Source organism: Jaculus jaculus, chromosome 6 (genome assembly GCF_020740685.1).
Source record: "Jaculus jaculus isolate mJacJac1 chromosome 6, mJacJac1.mat.Y.cur, whole genome shotgun sequence".
NCBI lineage: Eukaryota > Metazoa > Chordata > Mammalia > Rodentia > Dipodidae > Jaculus > Jaculus jaculus.
The window spans coordinates 5,403,448-5,425,309 of NC_059107.1; the positions used below are offsets into that span (position 1 = coordinate 5,403,448).

General features: G+C 45.3%; 1 protein-coding gene and 1 non-coding gene across 2 annotated transcripts; one reads left to right on the plus strand and one right to left on the minus strand.

Moving 5' to 3' along the window:
• Positions 1-1,453: 1,453 nt before the first annotated feature.
• Ube2b (ubiquitin conjugating enzyme E2 B) lies at positions 1,454-20,455 on the plus strand. The gene is made up of 6 exons (XM_045152633.1): positions 1,454-1,609; positions 3,460-3,540; positions 7,329-7,354; positions 11,688-11,777; positions 16,439-16,527; positions 19,180-20,455. Exons 1-6 carry the CDS (start codon positions 1,566-1,568, stop codon positions 19,306-19,308), a joined length of 459 nt encoding a protein of 152 aa, XP_045008568.1. The 5' UTR covers positions 1,454-1,565; the 3' UTR covers positions 19,309-20,455.
• Positions 17,682-17,806, minus strand: LOC123461986. Its single transcript, XR_006638026.1, has one exon. It is a non-coding gene; the product is annotated as a U6atac minor spliceosomal RNA (small nuclear RNA).
• Positions 20,456-21,862: the final 1,407 nt, after the last annotated feature.

Below are 21,862 nucleotides of genomic sequence, written 5' to 3' on the forward strand. Positions count from 1 at the left end.
AGAGAATTCAGGGGAAGAAGGGAGGTATCAAGAAAGTAGGAAATGTTGAGCTGAAGGGATGGCTTAGCCTTTAAGGCGCTTGCCTACAAAGCCTAAGGACCAGGCTTAATTACCCAGAACCACTGTAAAGCCAGCTGGACAAGGTGGCACATGTGTCTGGAGTTCGTTTGCAGTGGCTAGAGGCCCTGGCGTGCCCATTCATATTCTCAGTCTCTCCAATAAATAAATAAAATTTAAAAAGCGAAATTTGCACCAATTTATTCCTGACTTTGAACAGTACGGAATGTTAACCTTTTCTGGTTTCACTGAACTGTGGGCAATGGGGCCTCGGATCCTCATTGTACCCTCCCTTTCTTTCTAGAGCTAAGAATTCTGTGAATGTAACTAAACTGCTTAGTCCCCTGGAGCAACAGTCCTGAAAGCAGTAGTTGGCAGCTACCGAGTGAGGAGGCACGCTAGAGGAAATGTGCAAGGTCAGCACTGAGCACACTGCTCTCCCACACGCACACTTGGGTGCTTACGGTCCATTTGCACCTTCCTGGCACGGTCGCGTAGACAGCCTGAAATGAGCCATATATCAGACAAGGTATGCATCTCCAACATGTGTGAATCATTTTCGTGGGAGTCTTTGACAACCAGCAGCCCATTGATGGGCCCTGAAGTCACCGTCCCACGTTTCTTGACGTATACGATGGCTCCCTACGGCAGGCTAATTCACAGGCCCCGAGACTCGTCCACACGGCTTTAGACCTCAGAAGATAACAACATGCCCTCGCCGCGCCCGGGGGGCCTGGGCAAGATGTGGACATGTCTACCGGCGGCCCTCCTTCCTGGTGTGGGCACCCCACCAGCAGGCACAGACGCCCCGGGGCTTCTTACACGCGTGGGCCTCAGCACGGAAGGCCGCACCGACTAGGAGCCCGGCGCTGCCGTCCCGCGGGCAGTCGTCGCACGCACCACGGCGGGGCCCGGCAGCGGCGTCCGGCGAGCCGCACGCGCACTCGGACGCCCGGGCCGCCCCGCGCCGCCGGCGTCACAGGGACACGTGGTTCTAGACGCTTCGCCCCCTCCCCCCGGGGGCGGATTGTTGACAACGCCGCCCGGCGTCACGTGACCTGACGTCAGCCGCCGCCCTCCGCAGACCTCGGCCTCGGGGCGCCCGTCTCTCCCCGCGCGGCCGAACCTCGCACTGGTGCCGGGGGTGGCGCGAAGCGGTGGCGGCGCGTCGGCCTCGGTGTCCGTCCTCCGCAGCCCCGACCGGCCCGGCCCGGGCCCGAGCGCGGCGAGCGCGCGCGGCGGCGCGTCCCCGGAGCCGGCCCCTCCGCCGCCGTCGCCCCGGCGCGCGCGCTCGGCCCGCGGGCTCCCCTCCCCGCGCCGCGGTGGTACCGGCGGAGGGCGGGCGGCGGGCGGAGGGATCCGCGGCGGGCGGGCGGCGGACGGAGACGTCACTGCGGTTGTTTGCGCAGCCGGGCGGCCGTGACCCTCCGTGATTCGGCCGCGGCGCCGGGGGCGGGGGGCGCGCGGGACTCTTTTCCTCTCAGCCTGACCGCGGGCAGCTGCGGAGCATGTCGACCCCGGCCCGGAGGAGGCTCATGCGCGACTTCAAGCGGTGAGCGCCTTCCCGCAGCCTCGCCGGGCCCGCGGCCGCAGCCGGGGCGGGGGCGGGCGGCGGGGCGGGGGTCGCGGGCGGCGGCGCCCCCCGGACCTCGGCGGAAGCCCGGCTCGGCCTCGGGCCGCTCCCCGGGCGTACGGGGGGACGGCCCGGCCAGCCTCCGCCCTCCCCGGCGTGTCAGGAGACGGCGCCCACCCAGGCCAGGGGCCCGGCGGGCGTCCCGTCCCTGCAGCCCGGGGCGCCCTCGCCGGGGTCCCGGGAAAGTGGGTCCTAGCTGGGGTCCCGGTGCATGGGTCAGCCGGGGCCGCGATCGCCGCTTCGGCGCAGGCCTGGGCCGACCCTGCCCCCCTCCCGTCTGCAGCGAGGGCGCGGCCGGCCGCGCGAGCCGGAGGTGGTTAGCCCGTCCCCGAAACCCGACCCCGGCCCGGCCCGGCCCGGCCCGGCGCGTCCCCGCCCGCTGGAAGGACCTTGAGAGCTGGCGCAGAGAGCGGGGCCTCGAGCCGCACGCCCGGTGCCAGGGCCGGCTCAGCTGGGCTCTGGCCGCTGGAGGAGGGCCCGCCGGGAGCCTTGCCCGGGCCGGGGACCCGGCGACGCTCGCCGGCCCTTTGTACCGGCTTGCCTAGGTGGCCAGGCGCTTCGAGGAGGAGGTGACCTGCACCTCCCCCCGCGGCGGTCACCTTTCTCGGGTACTGAAAGCCCAGAAACGGAGGGGAAATCGAACCTTGCGGTAGTGAGGGGTTTTGTTTCTCGGTAAATCTGTCCTGATCGAGATGTCTCTAGTATAAAAACTTAGATTTGCCGCTCAGGAAGTAACCTCTCAACTTCGCCATTATAGAGCCTTATGTGAGCCATTTGCAAGCCATTGTCTTGGGCCCTGGCCAGTTTCCTCCCTTAATTCATTCGGAACTGCTTTTAGCCACTCAGAAGGTGGGCGTCAAGCACAAAGTAGTTCCTCTCAAGCCTTCTGTTTTGTGGCCTCATTTGCTTGAGGTTGACCAAACAGAACGGTTTTTATACCGACTAATTGCAAAATATTCTACCACGCGAAGAGGACTGTGATGTAGAATTTAAGTGAACTGACGGATAAAGAAATGCCTTGTTTGGTGCAAAACTCACTTGAGTTTTGGAATCAGTATATTTGATTAGCTCCTGTGACTGAAATTCAAATAAAACTTCCGGTTTAGTCTATTGTTCCCCTTGTTCTTTTTAGCAGTTCTCTTAATTCTGAATTGAACACCATGGTGCCTTTGGTACAGGTTACAAAAATTTGATGATGACAGTTGTTGGAAGCTTTTTGTATTGAGCCTCCTTGCCTAAGAGGTAAATTTGACCTGGAGCACTCTTTAAAATAGAGACTGCTGGAAAACCAGCCTAATGGTGCTGAGGTATTGGAGCTAAAGAAAGTAAAACTGGTTTCCTCATTAAATTGACTGAGTTTTTAGTCATTTCATTTATTCACTGATACCTACTGCCTAAAAAACAACAAAAAAAAAACGGGGCTGTACAAGTAGCTAAGATTAGAAATCAAGGGCCTTGCATATTTAGAGGAGGAAATATTTTTTACTGTTGGGATTTTAAACTTTTTATGGTGCAAGGGGGCAGTTTATACATTTATTATTAGAGAAACTTCTTATAAGACCTTGCTATTTGAAGAGAGTCTTACAGATCGCTTAGAGATTTAGTAAGTGTGTTTGGCTGGTTAGTACATTTAAGTCAAGTCCTGGCTCATTCTAGCTCAGCACAGTATCAAAAAAAATTGATTCAGCGAGTGTTTGAGAGTAGATGGCTTCTGTTTGACCTCCTTACTGACTGACTAGTGTTCAACTTTGAGAATTCGGCTTTTCTAGATTGCAAGAGGACCCACCTGTGGGGGTCAGTGGTGCACCATCTGAAAACAACATTATGCAGTGGAATGCAGTTATATTTGGGTGAGTTGAAAATTTACCAAATATTAGGTGCATAATTCTTTAGGGGGAGAGAGACTGAATAAAATCAGGGGTCTTAACACTTGGGAAAAAATGCCACATTTTTTTTAAGGCTGAGATTGAACCCAAGACGACATGCATGATCACTAGTTTTCATCACTAAGCTATTTCTCTAGCCCCTAGAACACATTTCAATTAGAGTCCGGGCAGTTATATACAATTTACTTTTTCTTTTCTGTTACATATAGTCTCATGAATTTGTTTTACCTAAGATAGGGTGCTACTGTGTTGCCTGGGGTGGCCTTGATCTCTTGGGCTTACAGGGGTATACCATTGTATCTGGCTGTGTGTGGGTTTTGATCACCACTGGTGTGGATGAAAATAGTTCAGTGGGAATGGACTAGAGATACGGCTCAGTGGTTAAAGCACTTGCTTGCAAAGTCAGAGGATCCTGGTTCAATTCTCCAGGACCCACGTAAGCCAGCTACACAAGGTGGCAGGTGCATCTGGAGCTGTTTGCAGTGGCTGGAGGTCCTGGCACACCATTCTCATTCTCTCTCTCTCTCTGTCTCTCTCTCTCTCTCTCTGTCTCATAAATAAAAATAAAATTATTTTTTAAAAGCTGGACATGATGGCACACACCTTTAATCCCAGCATTCAGGAGGTAGAGGTAGGAAGATTGTCATGAGTTTGAGGTCATCCTGAGACTGCATAGTGAATTCCAGGTCAGCCTGAGCTAGTGTAAGACGCTGTCTCAACCCCCCCCAAAAGTTGTTTTTTTTTTTTTTTTTTATTGACAACTTCTTAAAAAAAAAATAGTTAAGTGGTAAAACACTTGCCTAGCATGCAGAAGACTCAGGTTTGAGCTCCAATGCTACAGATAGATATTAAATGGAATAATAAGGAGAAGAGGTAATTGTTTTATGTAAAATGTGCCATGAAAATGTTTTGCTTATTCTATTAGAGCTGCAAAAGTCCTGGAACCAAAAATACTGTGACAATTTCACTGTGGCAAGAGTTTTAACTGAAAATGTTTCACAGTCTAGTGTGAAATAGCTGAACGGAACTGTTTCTGACAATTTTACTTTGTGTGTGTGAGACGTAGGAGATCAAACCCACATGCGGCACTTTGTAAGCAAGTGCTCCATCCCTGTTCTGCGTCCCCAGCTCTCTTTAAGGTTTATTTTGAGATAGGGTCTTGAAGGTGTAGGCATTCCCGAACTCTGTGATCCCAGTACTTGAAGGCTGAGACCTGGATTACCTAAGCCCTGTCTCACAAAAATAAAAGTCAGGATGTCTGTATGTTGCCGAGACTGTGATCAAACTTTTGTGATTCTCCTGCCTCAGGCATGGGCCACTGCAACCTAGTGTAGATATGCTTTTTGATTTAAAGGCTTTTATGACACCTCCTCTCCCCCTACTTGATCTGCTTCTCTTTCAGTCTTTAAAGCTAGATTTTTTGCACTAAAATAGAGAATGGATACTATCATGAACAGAGTTTTGAGTTGCCATGGAGTCACTCACGGGTCTACATGCGGGGAGGGCTTGTCAAAGTGCTGGCCTAGCATGCATAAAGGTCTGGGTCTTGTTGCCTATGACCAGCACTTGGGAGACAGAGGCAGGAGGATCAGCAGGTCAAGATTCAATGTCACATTTGACTGTAATCAAGTTTGAGTATAGCTACGTGAAACCCTCAAAGGATAGTGAGTGAAGCTCATCCTTTTATAGTAAAGTAATTCTGGTATGTTTAGGTTTTACCATGTTTCTTTGAGATCTTGAATACCCTTGCAGGTAAAAACCTTCATACTGCCACTTAGTTTTTTTATTTTATTTTATTTTATTTATTAAGAGAGAGAGAATGGGCACACCAGGGCCTCCAGCCACTGCAAACAAACTCAAGACGCATGCATCACCTTGTGCATCTGGCTCACATGGGTCCTGGGGAATTGAACTGAGGTCCTTTGGCCTTAACTGCTAAGCCATCTCTCCACCCCTATGCTGCCACATAAGAACAGTCACACTGGGATGTGGAAGCAAGGGAAACCCCTGAGCATAAGAGCTGGTGTGGTGATGGTGCACGTCTGAAATCTAGCATTTAGGAGGCAGAGACGAGAGGACTACTGCAAGTTCAAGACCAGCCTGGTCTACATAGCAAGTTCCAGGCAAACTAGAGCTATGTAGGGAGATCCTGTATCAGAAAACAAATGGGGCTCAGCAGCTAAAAAAGGTTCTTGCTAGCAAAGCCTGTTGGCCTGAGTTTCATTCCCCAATACCCATGTAAAGCCCCTGGAGGGAGGGGCAAGCGATCTGGCATGCTCATTCTTTCTCTGCTGGCAAATAAAAATATATTTAAAAAAAAAAAAAAAAAAACAGGACACTGCTGGTGAGTTGGCTTGGCTCACTGGTTCAAAGCTCTTGCTGCATGAGTCTTGAAAAACAGAATTGGGATCTCCAGATTCCACATAAAGCCTGACTGCTGTCGCTTGCATGTGGCTATAATTCCTGCCTGTCTATGGGCAAGATGAGAGGCTGAGTCAGGGAGAATCCCAGAAGCTTTCAGGCCAGCCTTCCTGATGTATGCCATAGCAAACAAGACACTGTCCCAAACGAGGTGGAGAGTGATGACCGTTTGGTTGGTATAGTCTAGTTGTGTTTTTTTTTTTTTTCCCCTAGTTTGTGCCAGGATTTCACTAAGTTCCCCAGGTTGGGCTCATACTCGTTGTAGCCCAGACAAGCTTCAAACTTGCCATCCTCCTGCTTCAGCCTTCCAATACCTGAGGTTACAGGTGTGTGCCACCATGCCTAGCTGTGTACTATATTCTTTTTGGGCTGAAATCAGAATAAATTTGTTTTGTAAAACCACCCTTAAAATTTTGGAAATGAATGTTATTTATGCTTTCATCAGTTGGGAAAAAAGAAACTAAGGCCAAGATGGCATTAAACTGCAATGTCTTTACAGTTACTTTTTTTGTTGTTGTTGTTTTTTGTTTTTTGAGAGAGAGAGAGGGAAGGAGGCAGAGTGAGAGCAAGAGAGAATGGGCACCCCAGGGCCTCCAGTCACTGCAAACAAACTCCAGATGCATGCCGCCCCCCTTGTGCCTCTGGCTCATGTGGGTTCTGGGGAATTGAACCTGGGTCCTTTGGCTTTGCATGCAAGTGCCTTAACCACTAAGCCATCTTTCCAGCCCCCTTGGTTTTTTTTTTTGTTTTTTTTTTTTTTGTTGTTGTTGTTGTTAGGAAGAAATATTTTAAGCCAAGATACAAAAAGTTCTGTTTTAAGCAAGCCAAGATATATATTTTTATACTATTAAGATTGTGTGTGTGTGTGTGTGTGTGTGTGTGTGTGTGTATGTATGTATGTATATATATATGAAACAACTGGACTTCTTCATGGCATTATTTTGTGCAGTGGTTCCTGAGACTAGTGAGTGATTACGCACTGTGATATGGAGGTAACCGAAGGCTGACCCTCTCTGTAGCCCCCCTTGTTTTTGAGGTAGGGTCTCTAACCGTTGGCTGACCTGGAGTGCACTCTGTAGTCTTAGGCTGGCCTTGAACTCACAGGCATCTCCCTGTCTCTGCCTCCTGAGTGCTGGGATTAAAAATATGCACCACCATACCTTTTTCACATTTTTAATTCTAGCACTCAGGAGGCAGAGGTAAGGAGGATCACTGTAAATTCATGGCCAGCCTGAGACTGGGCTAGAGCAAAACCCTACCTCAAAAATCAAAAAAGAAGAAAGAAAGAATAATAAATAACTTATTTTAATTAGAAATCTTCTTGTTTTCAGACCAGAAGGGACGCCCTTTGAAGATGGTAAGTCATTCTTAAGAGATTTTTTTTTTTAAAAAAAAGCATTTATTTGAGAGAATGAGAGGGGGGATGAGTGAGAATGGGCGCACCAGGGCCTCCTGCCACTGTAAATGAACTCCAGACACATGTGCCCCTTTGTGCATCTGATTTTATGTAGGTACTGGGAAATTAAACCCTGGGCCATCATGCTTTGCAAAGAAGCACCTTTAACTGTTGGTTGAGCCATGTCTTGAGCCCGATTTTTACCATCTTCTAAAACGATAACACTAAGGTGTTATCTCCTTGAAATTAAGTCCCACAATTAATAAGCCCCCAGTTAAAAAACTGGGCTTATCGACACTAAGGAGAATTGGCAGTTTACGGGGGATTTCATGTATCAGTTTGGTCACCTCCATTGCCAGTTCCCTCTTCACTTTCAAGTTTGCCTGTAAAACTATAAGCCTAGATAGCGGATCTTGTAAATAATTGATTTTGAGTAGCTTTATGGCATGGTAGAGATGTCCCTTAGGTGAACACCGGGAGGGTGAGCATACTTTTCTACTTTGTCACTATACGGAGAGCGTCTTTACCTCGTACCCCATGCTGGTGTGTTCTGTGCAAGCCCTCACTGCGGAATTGCAGCCCTGGTCCTGACCGCAGCACTGCCCCCAGCTCTTAGCATTTAGCACCATAAGTGTCCTGGGTGGTCTTAGGGATCTCAAGTTGAATATATTTTCCAGGAGCTAGGAAATTGAGGGACTAGTTAATGTTATTTATGACTTACCAAACTTAATTTTAAGCAAGTTCTTAAAGATTTTCCCTAATTATAACATGGATTTTTTTTGAAGTTAAATGGCTTTGCTGTAATGAATCAAAATGACTTCAGAGTCAATCCATAATGGGATTTGACAAGCGCTCTGACTGCAGAACTGTTTGTGAGGAAATAACCTGGAAGCCTGATAAGGGGACATGGTCTTAAGCAAATAATGATATGTTTGGACTCTTAAGATACTATGTCATAACACTGAAGAGTAGTGTTAAAGAATAAGGTGGTCTGGACTAGTGACAGCAACTGACTGTTGTTAAGTACATACGTATGTGTAAAGGGTTGTGTGCCACACTGTTACTAGTAGTTATTTGTAGATGTGGTAAGGAATTGAAGGAGATACACAAAAGTTGTGGTTTTTTTTTTCCCTATCAGGATTTTTTAAATTTAGTCCATAATCCTTTGAGGTCTCTGAGTCTTCAGTGTGCCCATGTGATCCAAACTGTCTTTATACCTAGACTGTGTTAACATTTACACTGATGGCACAAAAGCAGAATTGGGCTAAGGCTGCATCTGAACAGGTTAGCATCTTAGAACAAAGCAAGATTATAATGTACTAATAGTCATTGTGGCTTTTGTATCTTAAATGCCTTGGCAAAAAATTGAAATGACTAGTATTAAATTCTGACCTTTCATAACTCTTCTTAATACCTGACATGCAGCTGGAGCTGCTGATTTTTTTCATGGGATATTTTTTAACTTGGGAAGAATGCTTGACAGGGCTGGAAATACAGCTCTGTGGTAGAGCCTCTGCTTGGCATGGATTTGGGTTTATTCCCCAGCCATGCAAAAGAACAAAAAACTAAGATTAATCCAAAAATTTTAGTGTAACTAAGTACAAAAAGGTTGTTGATAAAGATTTCAGATTCTAAATTAAAACAAATCTTTAAAATAGTTCTCTTAAAGGCCTATCAAAATACTTGCTTTATCAATTACATATTTGTATGAAGCCAAATTTTCTTCACATATCATACTTAAAACACCATATTGTAACAGATTGCATGCACAAAGGAGATGAGAGAATCTGGCTGTCTTCTGTTAAACCATGCTTAGAATTATAAAACCAAAATAGGCTGGTTATGGTGGTGCACACCTTTGATTCCAGCAGTCGGGAGGCAGAGAGAGGAGAATCACTGTGAGTTCACGGCCAGCCTGAGACTACAGAGTGAGTGTCAGGTCAGCCTGGGCTAGAGTGAGAACCCTACCTTGAAAACAAAACAATTGTAAAATCATGCTATACTTTTCATTAACATTTCCCTAAATGTCACTTAGCTTGATGTATAGTGGGCTTATAATTATTTCTTTTTTTAAATATTTTATTGAGTTGCCCAGCTAGTTCAGTCAGTAGAGCATGAGACTCTTAAATATTTTTATTTATTTGTGGGGGGGGGGGCATGCTAGGGTCTCTTGCCACTGCAAACGAACTCCAGACATATGTGCCACTTTGTGCGTTTGGCAACTTTAAGATTTAGGGATTAGTATCAGGGTCTCATGCGCTACACTCTACCACTGAGTGCCTCATTCCTTTTCAACTATATTTTGAGGCCAAAGTCTTGCTCAGCATGGACTTGAGCTTGAGCCTCTTGCTTTAGCTTCCTGTGGTTGGGATTAAAAGTGTTAACCACCATGTCTGGCTGAGATACAATTTCTTATTCTAATTCTCTCCCTTTCCCTCCCTCCCTCTCCCTCTTTCTCTTTTATTAAAAAGCCATTTGGGCCGGGGTGGGGGATCTAAGGAAATGGCTCAGCAATTCCCCATCCACCAGCATAAAGCCTTCCAGATGTTCATTTGCAGTGGCAAGAGACCCTGACATGCCCAACCAACTACACACACAACCAAATGCAAATAAAAAGCCATTTTTTTTAATGGAATGATGTTTTTCTTGGAGTCAGAAAGAGGTAATACTCAAGTTGCATCATTTTCTAGTTATTTGCCATATTATACTATTGTGTTCTCGAAGTTACTTCTGTCTGTTTCTATGGTAAGATATTATATTGATACAGTTACATACATGTCTCCCAGTTTCATGTTCCTTGCATCCACTTCTTGGCCATGGCAGGACTGATGGTTAGGCATTTGTTTGATACTTGAAACATGATACAGCTATTGTCTTTTATAATATATAAGGCTCTTGGTTTGATCCTCGGCATAGTGGTTAGTTAACATTGATATAAAGTTAAGTTCATTCTCTCTGTTTCAGAATTGCCTCTATTGATACATATGCAGATATAAAATAGGAATTAGCTCTGGTTTGTTTGTGTCTCTGGCCTCTCATCCCAAATTTCCAAATAACAAAAGTGTAAGGAATGGAGCTTGTATCCAGATGGGTGACCAGTGGAGATGTGGACTGTGTCGATGAATAGGAGCCTCTGGTCTTGATGGCGGAAGCCAGGAGCTCAGTGTTGACGCAAGAGGGTGTTGTGGTTTCACTGCATTGATAGGAAAGCATCTCGCAGAACATCTAGATAGTTTAAAGGTCAGTAAGTCTCAGTGCACTTTGTAGGAGTTGTAGTTGGAGGACTGGCCCTCTGGTCAGAAGAGTTTCCTCTGAATCAAAGACCCTGGATAGTTACATAAGCACAAAACTATTACTAGTGGTTGTTGACGGAGGTCATGGTGCACCTGTGAAGGTTCGGACAGCCTCAAGGTGTCCAGCTTCTTGGTTTTTTGCCACTGTGTGTGTCAGACTAGCAGGGCCACAAGCTTCCAGATTCTTCTGTTTCCGCCTCTCATTGCTGTAGGCACCATTTTGTGTCCAGCTTTACATGGGTGCTGGACAGGATTGAACTTGGTCAGCAGGCTTGTAAGCAAGTGCCACTAACTGCTGAGCCACCCCCTAACCTCCCAAATGCTTACACTTTGAAATGGCCTGTGCCTCTCTTTACCATTAAACACTGACTTAGATTGACCACAATGTAACAGGTCAGCCTGTTAGCAACAGCTGGTGTTACATTAAAGCCTAATGATTCTTGATACATTCAGGGAAGGGGCAGGTATGAGGGCAGAGCTGACCTTCTGCATTAGCTCCTATGTCTAATCTCTTTTTGGCCAAGTGATAGAGAGTGCTTCGTCCCATCTGAGCCTAATGAACTACTTGAAGTTCATTTTTTTGTTTTTGTTTTCCGAGGTAAGGTCTCACTCTAGCCCAGGCTGACCTGGAATTCACTATGGAGTCTCAGGGTGGCCTCGGACTCGAGGCGATCCTCCTACCTCTGCCTCCCGGGTGCTGGGATTAAAGGCGTGCGCCCCCACACCTGGCTACTAGTTGATGTTCTTAATGTGTTTCAGTCTTGGCCATTTGGTCCAGTCCAAGTAGATGTTCCCAAGTGCTTGGCAGTGCTTCATGCTGTCGGTGTAACACACACAGAAATACAGTAGATGCCTTACATGCTAAACCAGAGTTTAAATGCCTGTTTTTGTGTGGGTGTAAAAACAAACAAGCAAAGAAACAACTGTGGGATTGAGAATTAATTGATGAAATGTAAAGATAGTGTTTTTACTATAATTATTTTGGTTTGTTTTCTATTTAGGTACTTTTAAACTAGTAATAGAATTTTCTGAAGAATATCCAAATAAACCACCAACTGTTAGGTTTTTATCCAAAATGTTTCATCCAAATGGTAAGTAGCAATTTATTAGATTTTTCAAATGGTGGGGTGGGAGGGTAGTTACCACCTTTGTTTTTTAGGACTTCTTCCTTCTCACAGTTAGGGCCTGTTCTCAAATGTTCCTTCCATGTCCATGTTAGCAACAGTTTTGTGGCTGGAATCATAGCAGGATTCTAAATTTGAGATGGAGTTGTTTTGTTTCAGTAACATCTGAATTAAAGTAATATGCATGTATTTGTAGAAAAAAAATTGCTCATCTAAAATTTAGCTTTTAAAGGTTTAAAAGCCAGTCATGGTGGCACATGCCTGTAATCCCTATATTAGAGGTGGAGACAAGGAGGATCAGAAATTCAAAGTCATCCTTGAATTTAAGCCATGCGTGGTGACATACATCTCTAATCCCAGCACCTGGGAGTTGGAAGGAGAATCAGTAGCTCACAGTCTTCCTTTGAGAATAAAAGGGGGCTGGTAAGTACCTCTGGTACCAGCACTTTAGCCCTGAGGAGGCTGAGGCAGAAGGATCTCACATTCAGGGCCACCTGCACTAAATAGTAAGAACCTGTCTCAAATTCTGTCGCTGAAAATAATCATAAACAGTGTCTTCCCTATGAGCTCACTAGCTTTCAGGAGGAACACCTTCAGAAGTCCTCTTCATTACACTTCCAGTCCCACAGATACACAGTAGCTCTCTCCCCAGGGGTAGATGTACTGGGATGTCTGGAACCAAGGTCACTTCCCAGTTTATATAGGTTGAGCATTACCAATTCAAAATAGAAAATTTTAAAAAATATTTTTATTTATTTGAGAGAGAATGGGCATGCCAGGGCCTCTGGCCACTGGCAACGAACTTCAGATGCATGCGCCCCCTTGTGCATCTGGCTTGTGTGGGTCTTGGGGAGTCAAATCTGGGTCCTTTGGCTTTGTGGCAAGCACCTTAACCGCTAAGCCATCTCTGCAGCCCCAAAATATGAGAAGACATGTGAGCGCTTGGGAGGTGGCTCCATGGGTAAAGCACGTGCCCCAGAAGCCTGAGGACCAGTGTGCTTTCCCAGCACCTGTGTAAATGCCAGGTGGCCGTGGCACCCCTCTGTAATCCCAGCGTCTGGGGCCAAGGGGAGGGTTCCCCAGAGCAAGCCCACCAGCTAGACTAGCTCAGTTCAACGCCCTGAGTTCGAGTGAGCGCGCCTCAGAAAGGTGAGACAGCAGTCAAGGAGGGCACTGATGTTGGCCTCTAGCTTTTGAGCACACACGCGTGTCCATACACATGGGAACAGATACAAAAAAAAATACTGTGTAAAATTACCTTCGGCCCATGTGTACATAAAGTATATGTAAACAGCAATGAATTTCTCATTTAGAAATTGTGTCAAGAGTGTTGGTTGGGGCCAGGCATGGTGGCGCACGCCTTTAATCACAGCACTCAGGAGGCAAAGGTGGCAGAATCACCGTGAGTTCAAGGCCACCCTGAGACTACATAGTGAATCCAGGTCAGCCTGAGCTAGAGGGAGACCCTACCTTGGGGGGGGGAGGGGAAGAAACACAAAAAAGAGTGTTGTGGTTGGTGCTGGGGTGGTGGCTCAGCAGTTAATGGCACTTGCTTGCAAGTCTTTGGGCCACAGCTCAATTCTCAAGCTACCCACATAAACCCAGATGCAAAAAATGACTCAAGTGTCTTGTGTTCCTTTGTAGCAGCAAGAGACTGACACTCACACAAATACAATTAAAAGAAATTGGATTCTCTCCCCACAGCATCTCACGTGCATGTAAATATTCTCATTCAGATGAATGATACTCCGCCAGTATAGCCTTGGATTTGTTTATGCTAAGGGTGAAGTCTGCCACTGGGCTGCCCCTCTGGCCTTTCTGGGTTACTGGTATTTTGTATGGATTGCCACGCTAAGTATTAGACCCAGGGCCTTGCACAGGCAGACAAATGCTCTGCCCCTGGGCTACATTCCAGCCCTTAGGTTATCTATCACTTGATGGGCATTGACTTTGTTTGTGTTTTGTTTTTCGAGGTAGGGTCTCACTCTAGCTCAGGCTAACCTGGAATTCACTCTGTAGTCTCAGGGTGGCCTTGAACTCCTGGCGATCCCCCTGCCTCTGCCTCTGAGTGCTGGGATTAAAGGCATGTGCCACCACGCCTGGCATGGGCATTGGCTTTATATTTACATTTGACATCTCAAAAATAGTTACTAGTTCAAAAGTTATATTACGCCTTGAGAGTGCTGAGTTTCATTCTGTGTGATAGAAAGTAAATGGTTGGCTACTGCTTTTGAACTGAGAGAATCGGAGCTAAGGTTAACAATTAGGAGTATTGAGCACATAGGTGGTAACTGAGGCTGGAGCAGTAGAGATTGCCCAAAGGTGGATAGTGAGAAGAGAAGAGGAGAGCCTAAAATGGAGCCTTGAAGAGCAGTTTAACTTCTCCTGAAGTACCCTCATTTCTGCTTTGCATTGCTCTGGGAAACTTTCCGCTGTCTGGCAGTGGCACCAGGCATAGTGAAGTAATGCTGTAACCCCAACCCCAGGAGTTAGAGGCAGCAAGATCAGAGCTTCCCCGTCGCCCTCGGCTACATCTCGAGATCAAGGCCAGCCAGGCTACATGCCTGAAAGAAACATTGGTGCCTTACCCTGCGTTGGCCTGGGCAGCAGTCCAATCAGGCCTGCGATGCGCAGTTTCATGGGTGGGCGCAGGCTTCATAGTGCTGAGAGGGCGAGGCCTCCTGGGTGGTTGGCTTTCCACGCTGATCCTTGCCTGTTTCCCTCCTAATGAAAGAAGATGACTACAAATCTGCCTCGTCCTAGAATGAGCAGTAAAGGGAGAAAGCTTGGACCACATGAGATACACACAAAGATGCGTCTTAATATATGCAGTGAACTTCTGTTCATCGAGTTACATCCTGTGAATGCGTAACATGCTGAGTGCTGAGTACTGAGCCTTTGTTGCTAGGGGAAAAGTAGAGCTACATTTTTAACATGTTCATAATTCTCTTTATAATAGAGGTAATTGGTATGACTAGTGTAGTGTACCCAGTGTGCAATGACCTTACTTTACTTGTGTGCACTTACAATGTGCATGTCACACTCATGAACAGGACTCTGTAAACACGTAGGTTGTAGAGCATAATACAAGCGTAACAATAAATATAGACATGAAAAGATTGAAGCTGGGCGAAAATAGAAAAGAAAAGCATTCACTGGAGAAAGGAAGGGTAAGAATAAGATCAGTGGTGAATCCCATTGTCTCATGTATGTTTGTACTTCCGGTTTGGTTTCTTTTTTTTTTTTTTTGAAGTACGGTCTCATTCTAGCCCAGGCTGGCCTTGAACTCACAGTAATCCTCCTACTTCTGCCTCCCAAGGACTAGGATTAAAAGAGTGAGCCACCACAACTGTCAAATGTTTCATTACTGCATGTAAAGTAATCTTACATACTTTTTAAACCAGAATAAACAATTATTGGATATAGGTTTTTAAACTTCCCAATAATACACTTTACTTTTTTTTGAGACAGTCTTACATAGCCCAGGCTGGCTCAGATTTACTGTGTAGCTGAAGATGACCGCTGCCCTTGAACTTGTGGTGGGCCTGAGTCCACCTCCCCAGTTCTAGATTACAGGTGTGCTGTCACACCCAGCTTACTCATTGCACACTGTAGTAGAAAGTACATCTATGTATCATGTTTGATGACTGTACTGAAGGCAATGGTACTTGAATTTACTACTTGGTTTTATACTATTTGTGTTGGGTTTCTAAGCCAGGGCTTTGTTTATGCCAGGTAAATCCTGTTCCACTAAGCCAGACCCGGGGGAGGGGGACTTCAGAGCTTTGTTCTGCTATGTTCTGGAATAGCATCGTCACACGCAAACACGTGTGCACACACACAGTGAATACGAAAGATAGAGCCCATGAGCAGGACCCCAGGCCACTCTGCAGATCAGATCCTCCTCTTTTTTTTTTAATTTTTATTAACATTTTCCATGATTATAAAAAAAATCCCATGGTAATTCCCACCTTCCCCACCCCCACACTTTCCCCTTTGAAATTCCATTCTCCATCATATTACCTCCCCATTACAATCATTGTACTTACATATATACAATATCAGATCCTCCTCTTGATGTATTGACCATACGGTTGTAGTGTTACTCATATAAATAGTATAATCATTAATATCCTACTAAGTCTTTGATGCATTCATAATAATAATCTCTTAAGAACAAAAGAACTATGTTAATAAGCAACTTTCCAAACGCTTTATATAAGGATGTTGTATCAGACAGCTTCAGGTTCACTGAGATGAACTTCCAGACCAGGCACAGTTATGGAGGAAGGGATATTTATTGAAGCTTACAGATCCAGGGGAAGTTCCATGATGGCAGAAGAAGCTGGCCTGCCTTCACAGGCCCAAGCACAGAGAGAGAGAGAGAGAGAGACACTCAGCTACACCCCAAAACTTGATTCTGTATGTAGTGCATTGAACAAAACCTAAAAGATACATAATGAGAAACCTTAGCTATAGAGAGATTTCCCTGTAAGGAGAGTTTAGTTATGGCCTGATGCTCAAAACTTGACTGGGTAAACATCATTCTGTGTATGGTAAAGGTTTCTCTTTAACTGTAAAGAGTTGACAAAGTTACCTTGCAATCAACTTTAGTGCTATCTTTGCAGTGTATGCTGATGGCAGCATATGTTTAGATATCCTTCAGAATCGATGGAGTCCAACATATGACGTATCTTCTATCTTAACTTCAATTCAGGTGAGTGTTTTTCAGCTCTTTCATAGTTCTTGGTACTTGTCCACAACCAGACCCTCTCAGAGCAAACTAACCTTTCCAGCATGCAGGGACCTAGTACAAAACTCACACAAGAATCCATAGTTTGGGCTGGCTGACCACAGGAGTTCCAGTCCACAGTCCATTTCCAGATTGTGTATATCCCGTGTTTCTTAGGTCAAACTTATTCATGCTCATGTGGCATGGCCAGAGGTTGTAGAGAACTTGGGGAGAAAAAAAGATTCCTTGGAAAACCATAGAAAGCTCTAAAAACTGCCAAGTGAAAAGAACCATTTAGTATGTTGTCCCACCCAAGAAATTCTATTAAAATGAAGGCTGGCAACCAAAAAATAAGCCAGGCATTGTGGTGCACACCTTTAATCCCAGCACTTAGGAGACAGAGGTATGAGGATCACTTAGAGTTTGAGAGCAGCCTGAGACTACAGAGTAAATTTCAGGTCAGCCTGGGCTAGTGTGAGACCCTACCTCAGGGGGAAAAAAATGGACGAAGGGAAATAACCACCCCCCCCCCAAAAAAAAAGGATGCAGAGGCATATTTTTAATAATGTCAGTTTAAGGAACAGAAAGTAACTTTCATTTGGATACATCTTTTTAATTTTTTCCTATTCATCTGTAATTCTGGTCATTGTTGGAGAAGGGAGCTTATGACTTCCGTGTGTGTGTGTGTGTGTGTGTGTGTGTGTGTGTGTGTGTGTAAAATCTCATTGGACCTTGCTCACATGTACTATTTTCTCTTTCCCTCGAATCTCCTCTGTCTCCTTCCTTCTCACTCCAGATGTGCACCTTTCCTGCTTTTGTGTCATTCATGTATATGTATATGTATGCATGTGTAAAAGTTCAGATCCACTACAAGAGAATGCGTGATACTTTTTCTTCCCACCCCTACCTCTTCTCTTACTCTCTCCTGTCCAATTCTGGTCATCTTAAAAGTTTTCATTTTAATTTCCTCTCTGCAAAGTGCATGTATGTTTTTGGATTTGCAAGGAAGGGTCTCACTCTAGTTCAGGCTGACCTGGAATTCACTATGTTGTATCAAGATGGCCTTGAACTCTCAGTGATCCTCCTACCTCTGCCTCCCGAGTGCTGGGATTAAAGGTGTGCACCAACACTCCCAGCCCAAAAACAGGTGGTTAGATGCCACAAAGTAGGTGACAGTGCCTTAATAGTATGCATGTCGTAAGGACCAAGGGTCTCCTCCATCCTTGTCAAGGGCGAGTGCTAACCTTCTCCTTTCAGACAACAGGGGTGTGTTGTTATTAAGAAACAAGATCCACCCCTCCACACCCTGACCAGACATTTACAAAAGTCACCACAGTAATATAGGTTAGGCCCAGATATGTGGTTTAGTGGTAGAAGCAATTACCTGCCATGAATGAGGCCCAACCAAGTAGCACAAAAATAATATTAGGGGCTGAGAAAATGGCTCAGTGGTTAAAGGTGCTTGCTTGCAAAGCCTGTCATCCCAGTTAAATTTTCTAGCATTTGTTTTCAGCAGCAAGAGACCGGGTGTGCCCATACACATGTGTGCAAATCTAATTAAAACTTTTTTGATTAGTAGCAGAATATAATTTTGGAAAACAATGGTTAAAAAGGTAATTATAGATTTTGTATCTTAACCGAATTAAGCTGCTTATTTACTGGTTGATGGATCTTTGTTTAATAAACAATCTTTCTTAGCTAATGGGAAATTAGAGGTCTCAAGATTCAGAAGCATTCTGGAAACTCATGTTCTTGAGCAGCAAGGAACTGTCTTTTGGATTTTCTGATGTAGGGTCTCTGGCCCAGGCTGACTTAGAACTCACTCTGTAGTCCCAGACTGGCCTCAAACTCATGGCAATCCTTATACCTCTGCCTCCTGAGTGCTGGGATCACAGTCATGCACCACCATGCCTGGCTTGGGAAACTTAAAACAATTAAATTATGTATTCATTAATATGTGTGTGGATGTAATGTACTCGGGTCTTTGGCTGCTACAAACAAGTGCCTGTGCAGCTTTGCTTTGGGTGAGTGGGAACTTGAGCCCCGGGCCTGCTGGCTTACAAGCAAATATTGTTAACTGCTGAGACAGTTTTCAAGTCTCTTTTTAAAATATTTATTTACTTGGAGAGAGCGAAGTTAGAAGATGGGCACACCAGGGCCTATAGTCAGTACAAACGAACTCCAGACACGTGGGCCACCTTGCACATGTGCCTTTATATGGGTCCTGGGGATTCAAACCCAGTCAGTAGGTCATTAGGCTTTGCAGGCAAGCACCTTGACCACTGGGCAATCGCTCCAGCCCCCAAGCCATTTCTAAAAATATTTAAGTATTTAAACCTAAAAGTAAAATACATATGAAAGCCAGGCGTGGTAGCGCATGCCTTTAATCGCCTTTAATCCCAGCACTCAGAAGGCAGAGGTGGTAGGATCCCTGTGAGTTCAAGGCCACCTTGAGAGTACAGTTAATTCCAGGTCAGCCTGAGGTAGAGTGAGACCGTACCTTGAAAAACCACACACACACCAAAAAAATACATATTAGCCTCTGAAATAAATGTATTATTTTGGGTAACTTTGTTCTCCTGTCTGAGCCCCATTACTATAAAACCTAACTCTGAAAAATGCATTTTTTTTCTGCAGTCTCTGTTGGATGAACCGAATCCAAACAGTCCCGCCAACAGCCAGGCAGCACAGCTTTATCAGGAGAACAAGCGAGAGTATGAGAAAAGAGTTTCGGCCATTGTGGAACAAAGCTGGAATGACTCCTAATAGACAAGTGGTCTGTCCATCTTCCCATCGTGTATAATTTACCTCCCAGTAGAAAGGCTAACAAATTTTAAGTGCCACAGGTTTTAAGGATTCTGCAGAGAAAAAAAGTCCTTCAGTTTAGAACCTACAAAAGCTTGTGTATCTTGATTAATGTACTTTTTATTGCATGGTGTGAACTAAGTTATTGCTGCATAAATTTGTAATATATCCTGTTTGTATTTTTTTCCAAGTGTATAATGTTGGTGTGGAGTTTTCATGACAGAATATACACATTTTGTAAATCTGTACTTTTTTCAAATATTGAATGCCTTATTTTTGAATTCTTTAGATTTTTAAATTGGAGAAAAGCACTTAAAGTTTTTTATATATGAATATTACATGTAACGCTGTTAAAATACATAACTTCAGTGCAAGAGACTTTGTCACTTATTTCCTTATCTGTGCAGGAGGGTTAGTAAGTCTCTAGCTCTCCATCAATTGATAGCTTCACTTCCACTTCAAAAGAACATAACTTCTCTTTTATCAAGAAAGTCTCCAAATTTGATTCTGAATACAGTTCTGGTCTCCAGCTTTATTTTGAATGTTCCTCTGTTAGTTTCAGTGGAGTGATTTTAGACATGACTGGTGTGATTCTGTCCACCTCTGTGCTCGGGCCACTGTTCACATGCATTACATGTTGCTAAGCTGTACCTTTTGCAATCTCCAGTTCCCTCCCCTGGGGGCAGGGCTGATGTGACTTACTCTGCTGCTCCATAGCACTTTAAGAGGCTTTTGATCAGTGAAGGAAGTACAACCATGAACTTGCACCAGAAGTTTGCGCTGCAGGACTGGTAATGACTTGGTTGCACTGGTCTGAGCAAGTCAGGTATTTGGAAGTAATCTCGGTGTAACTTAAATATTTGAAAACTACCTTTCAATGCAGCTGCCTATGTCTGTTCTGGGAAAATGTTTTACCGCCAGGGCCTGCTGAGTTGCTTTCTCTTGTGGAGATTTTCTGTTAATCTCCTGAGTTGTATAAAAGTTGTGCTGCATCTTAGTTTACTGGATACATTTAAAACAGTATTGTAGAAAGCTGATACGAAACTATCCTATGCCTTCAAATAGTCTAGAAAATGGAAAATATACAAGTAAATTCTGTTGAACCACTTGTGTAGTGTCTCTAGTAGTTGAAACAGCTATTCCAGTAACCCTCACTCTTGTCAACTCCACACCAGCGTCCTAGAGACAGCGGTTAGCGCCCTGTTGGAAGACTGCGTTGCAGAATGGCAGTGTCCACAGCCGCTGTTCATAAACAGCATTTTAAACACTGGAGTGCATAAGTTCTGCTGTTTGTTCTTAAACGTTATCACTTAACACCAGGCACACCTGCAGTGCCAGCACTTGGATATTCTGTTGAATTCCTCCTGGTTTGTGGAAATAATCAAAGACTGTCCATCAAAAAGGGAGTTTTTTTCTCTTAAATTTATTTTGTGGTCCTGGGGATTAAACCTAGGGCTTTATCCATACTAGGCAAGCACTCTACAGAGGTACATCTCACCCTGAAAAGGTTTGGTTTGTTTTCAAGGTAGGGTCTCACTGTAGCCCACCTGACCTGGAACTCACTCTGTAGTTCCAGGCTAGTCCTGATCTCAGTGATTCTCCTATTTCTGCCTCCCAAACACTGGGATTAAAGGCATGCACCACCACACCTAACTGGTTTGGTTTTTGTTTTTTGTTTTTCAAGGTAGGGTCTTGCTCTAACTCAGGCTGACCTGGAATTCACTATGTAGTCTCAGAGTGGCCTCGGACTCAGTGATCCTCCTACCTCAGCTCACGGGGATCCTCCTACCTCTGCCTTCCAAGTGCTGGGATTAAAGATGTGTGCCACTATGCCAGGCTCTGGTTTGGTTTTTTGAGGTGGTATCTCTAGCCCAGGATGACCTGGAACTCACAGGCTGGTCTTGAACTTAACATGATCCTCCTCCCTCAGCCTCCCAAGTGTTGGAAATAAAGGACACCACATCCAGCTTAAAAAGGTTTTCTTGAACACCTTTTCCCCAGTGTCAGCAAGTCAAGTCTGAATGTAGACACACTTTCCTGACCCCTGACTTAAAGGACTGTGACTTCCCAATAAAATAATCTTACCATCCTGAAAAGGCCTTCAGTCTGCTTCCCCTCATACCTCACCCTCCCCTACCAAGTTCTGTTAACATGAATAACCTCCAGAGCTAAGCTTATGAGTGTGGAAGGCAGCAGTCAAGAAAGCTGTTCCAGCCGGGTGCAGTGGTACAAGCCTTTAATCAACCCCAGCACTCAGGAGGCAGAGACAGGAGGATCCCCGTGAGCTGAGGGCTACCCTAAGAAACTACATGGTGAATTCCAAGTCAGCCTGGGCAAGAGCAAGACCCTACCTTGTGGGGGAGGGCTACTCCAGATGCCCTATTTGCTAGTAGTATGTTAGTCTGTGGGGATCCAAGGTCCCCCCCACACACGCACTCTAGGTGGGCACTCCCTCCCCACCCCGTGAACTGTGAGAGTTCAGTTTCCCAAGTTTGGAGCTAAATGATGTTTATAA

What these genes read in the sequence shown, in the direction of transcription:
- Ube2b (XM_045152633.1), top strand. Translation starts at nt 1,566, where the DNA reads ATGTCGACCCCGGCCCGGAGGAGGCTCATGCGCGACTTCAAGCG. An exon ending in TGGAATGCAGTTATATTTGG is followed by an intron (nt 3,541 to 7,328) that starts GTGAGTTGAAAA and finishes TCTTGTTTTCAG; the next exon opens with ACCAGAAGGGACGCCCTTTG. An exon ending in CTATCTTAACTTCAATTCAG is followed by an intron (nt 16,528 to 19,179) that starts GTGAGTGTTTTT and finishes TTTTTTCTGCAG; the next exon opens with TCTCTGTTGGATGAACCGAA.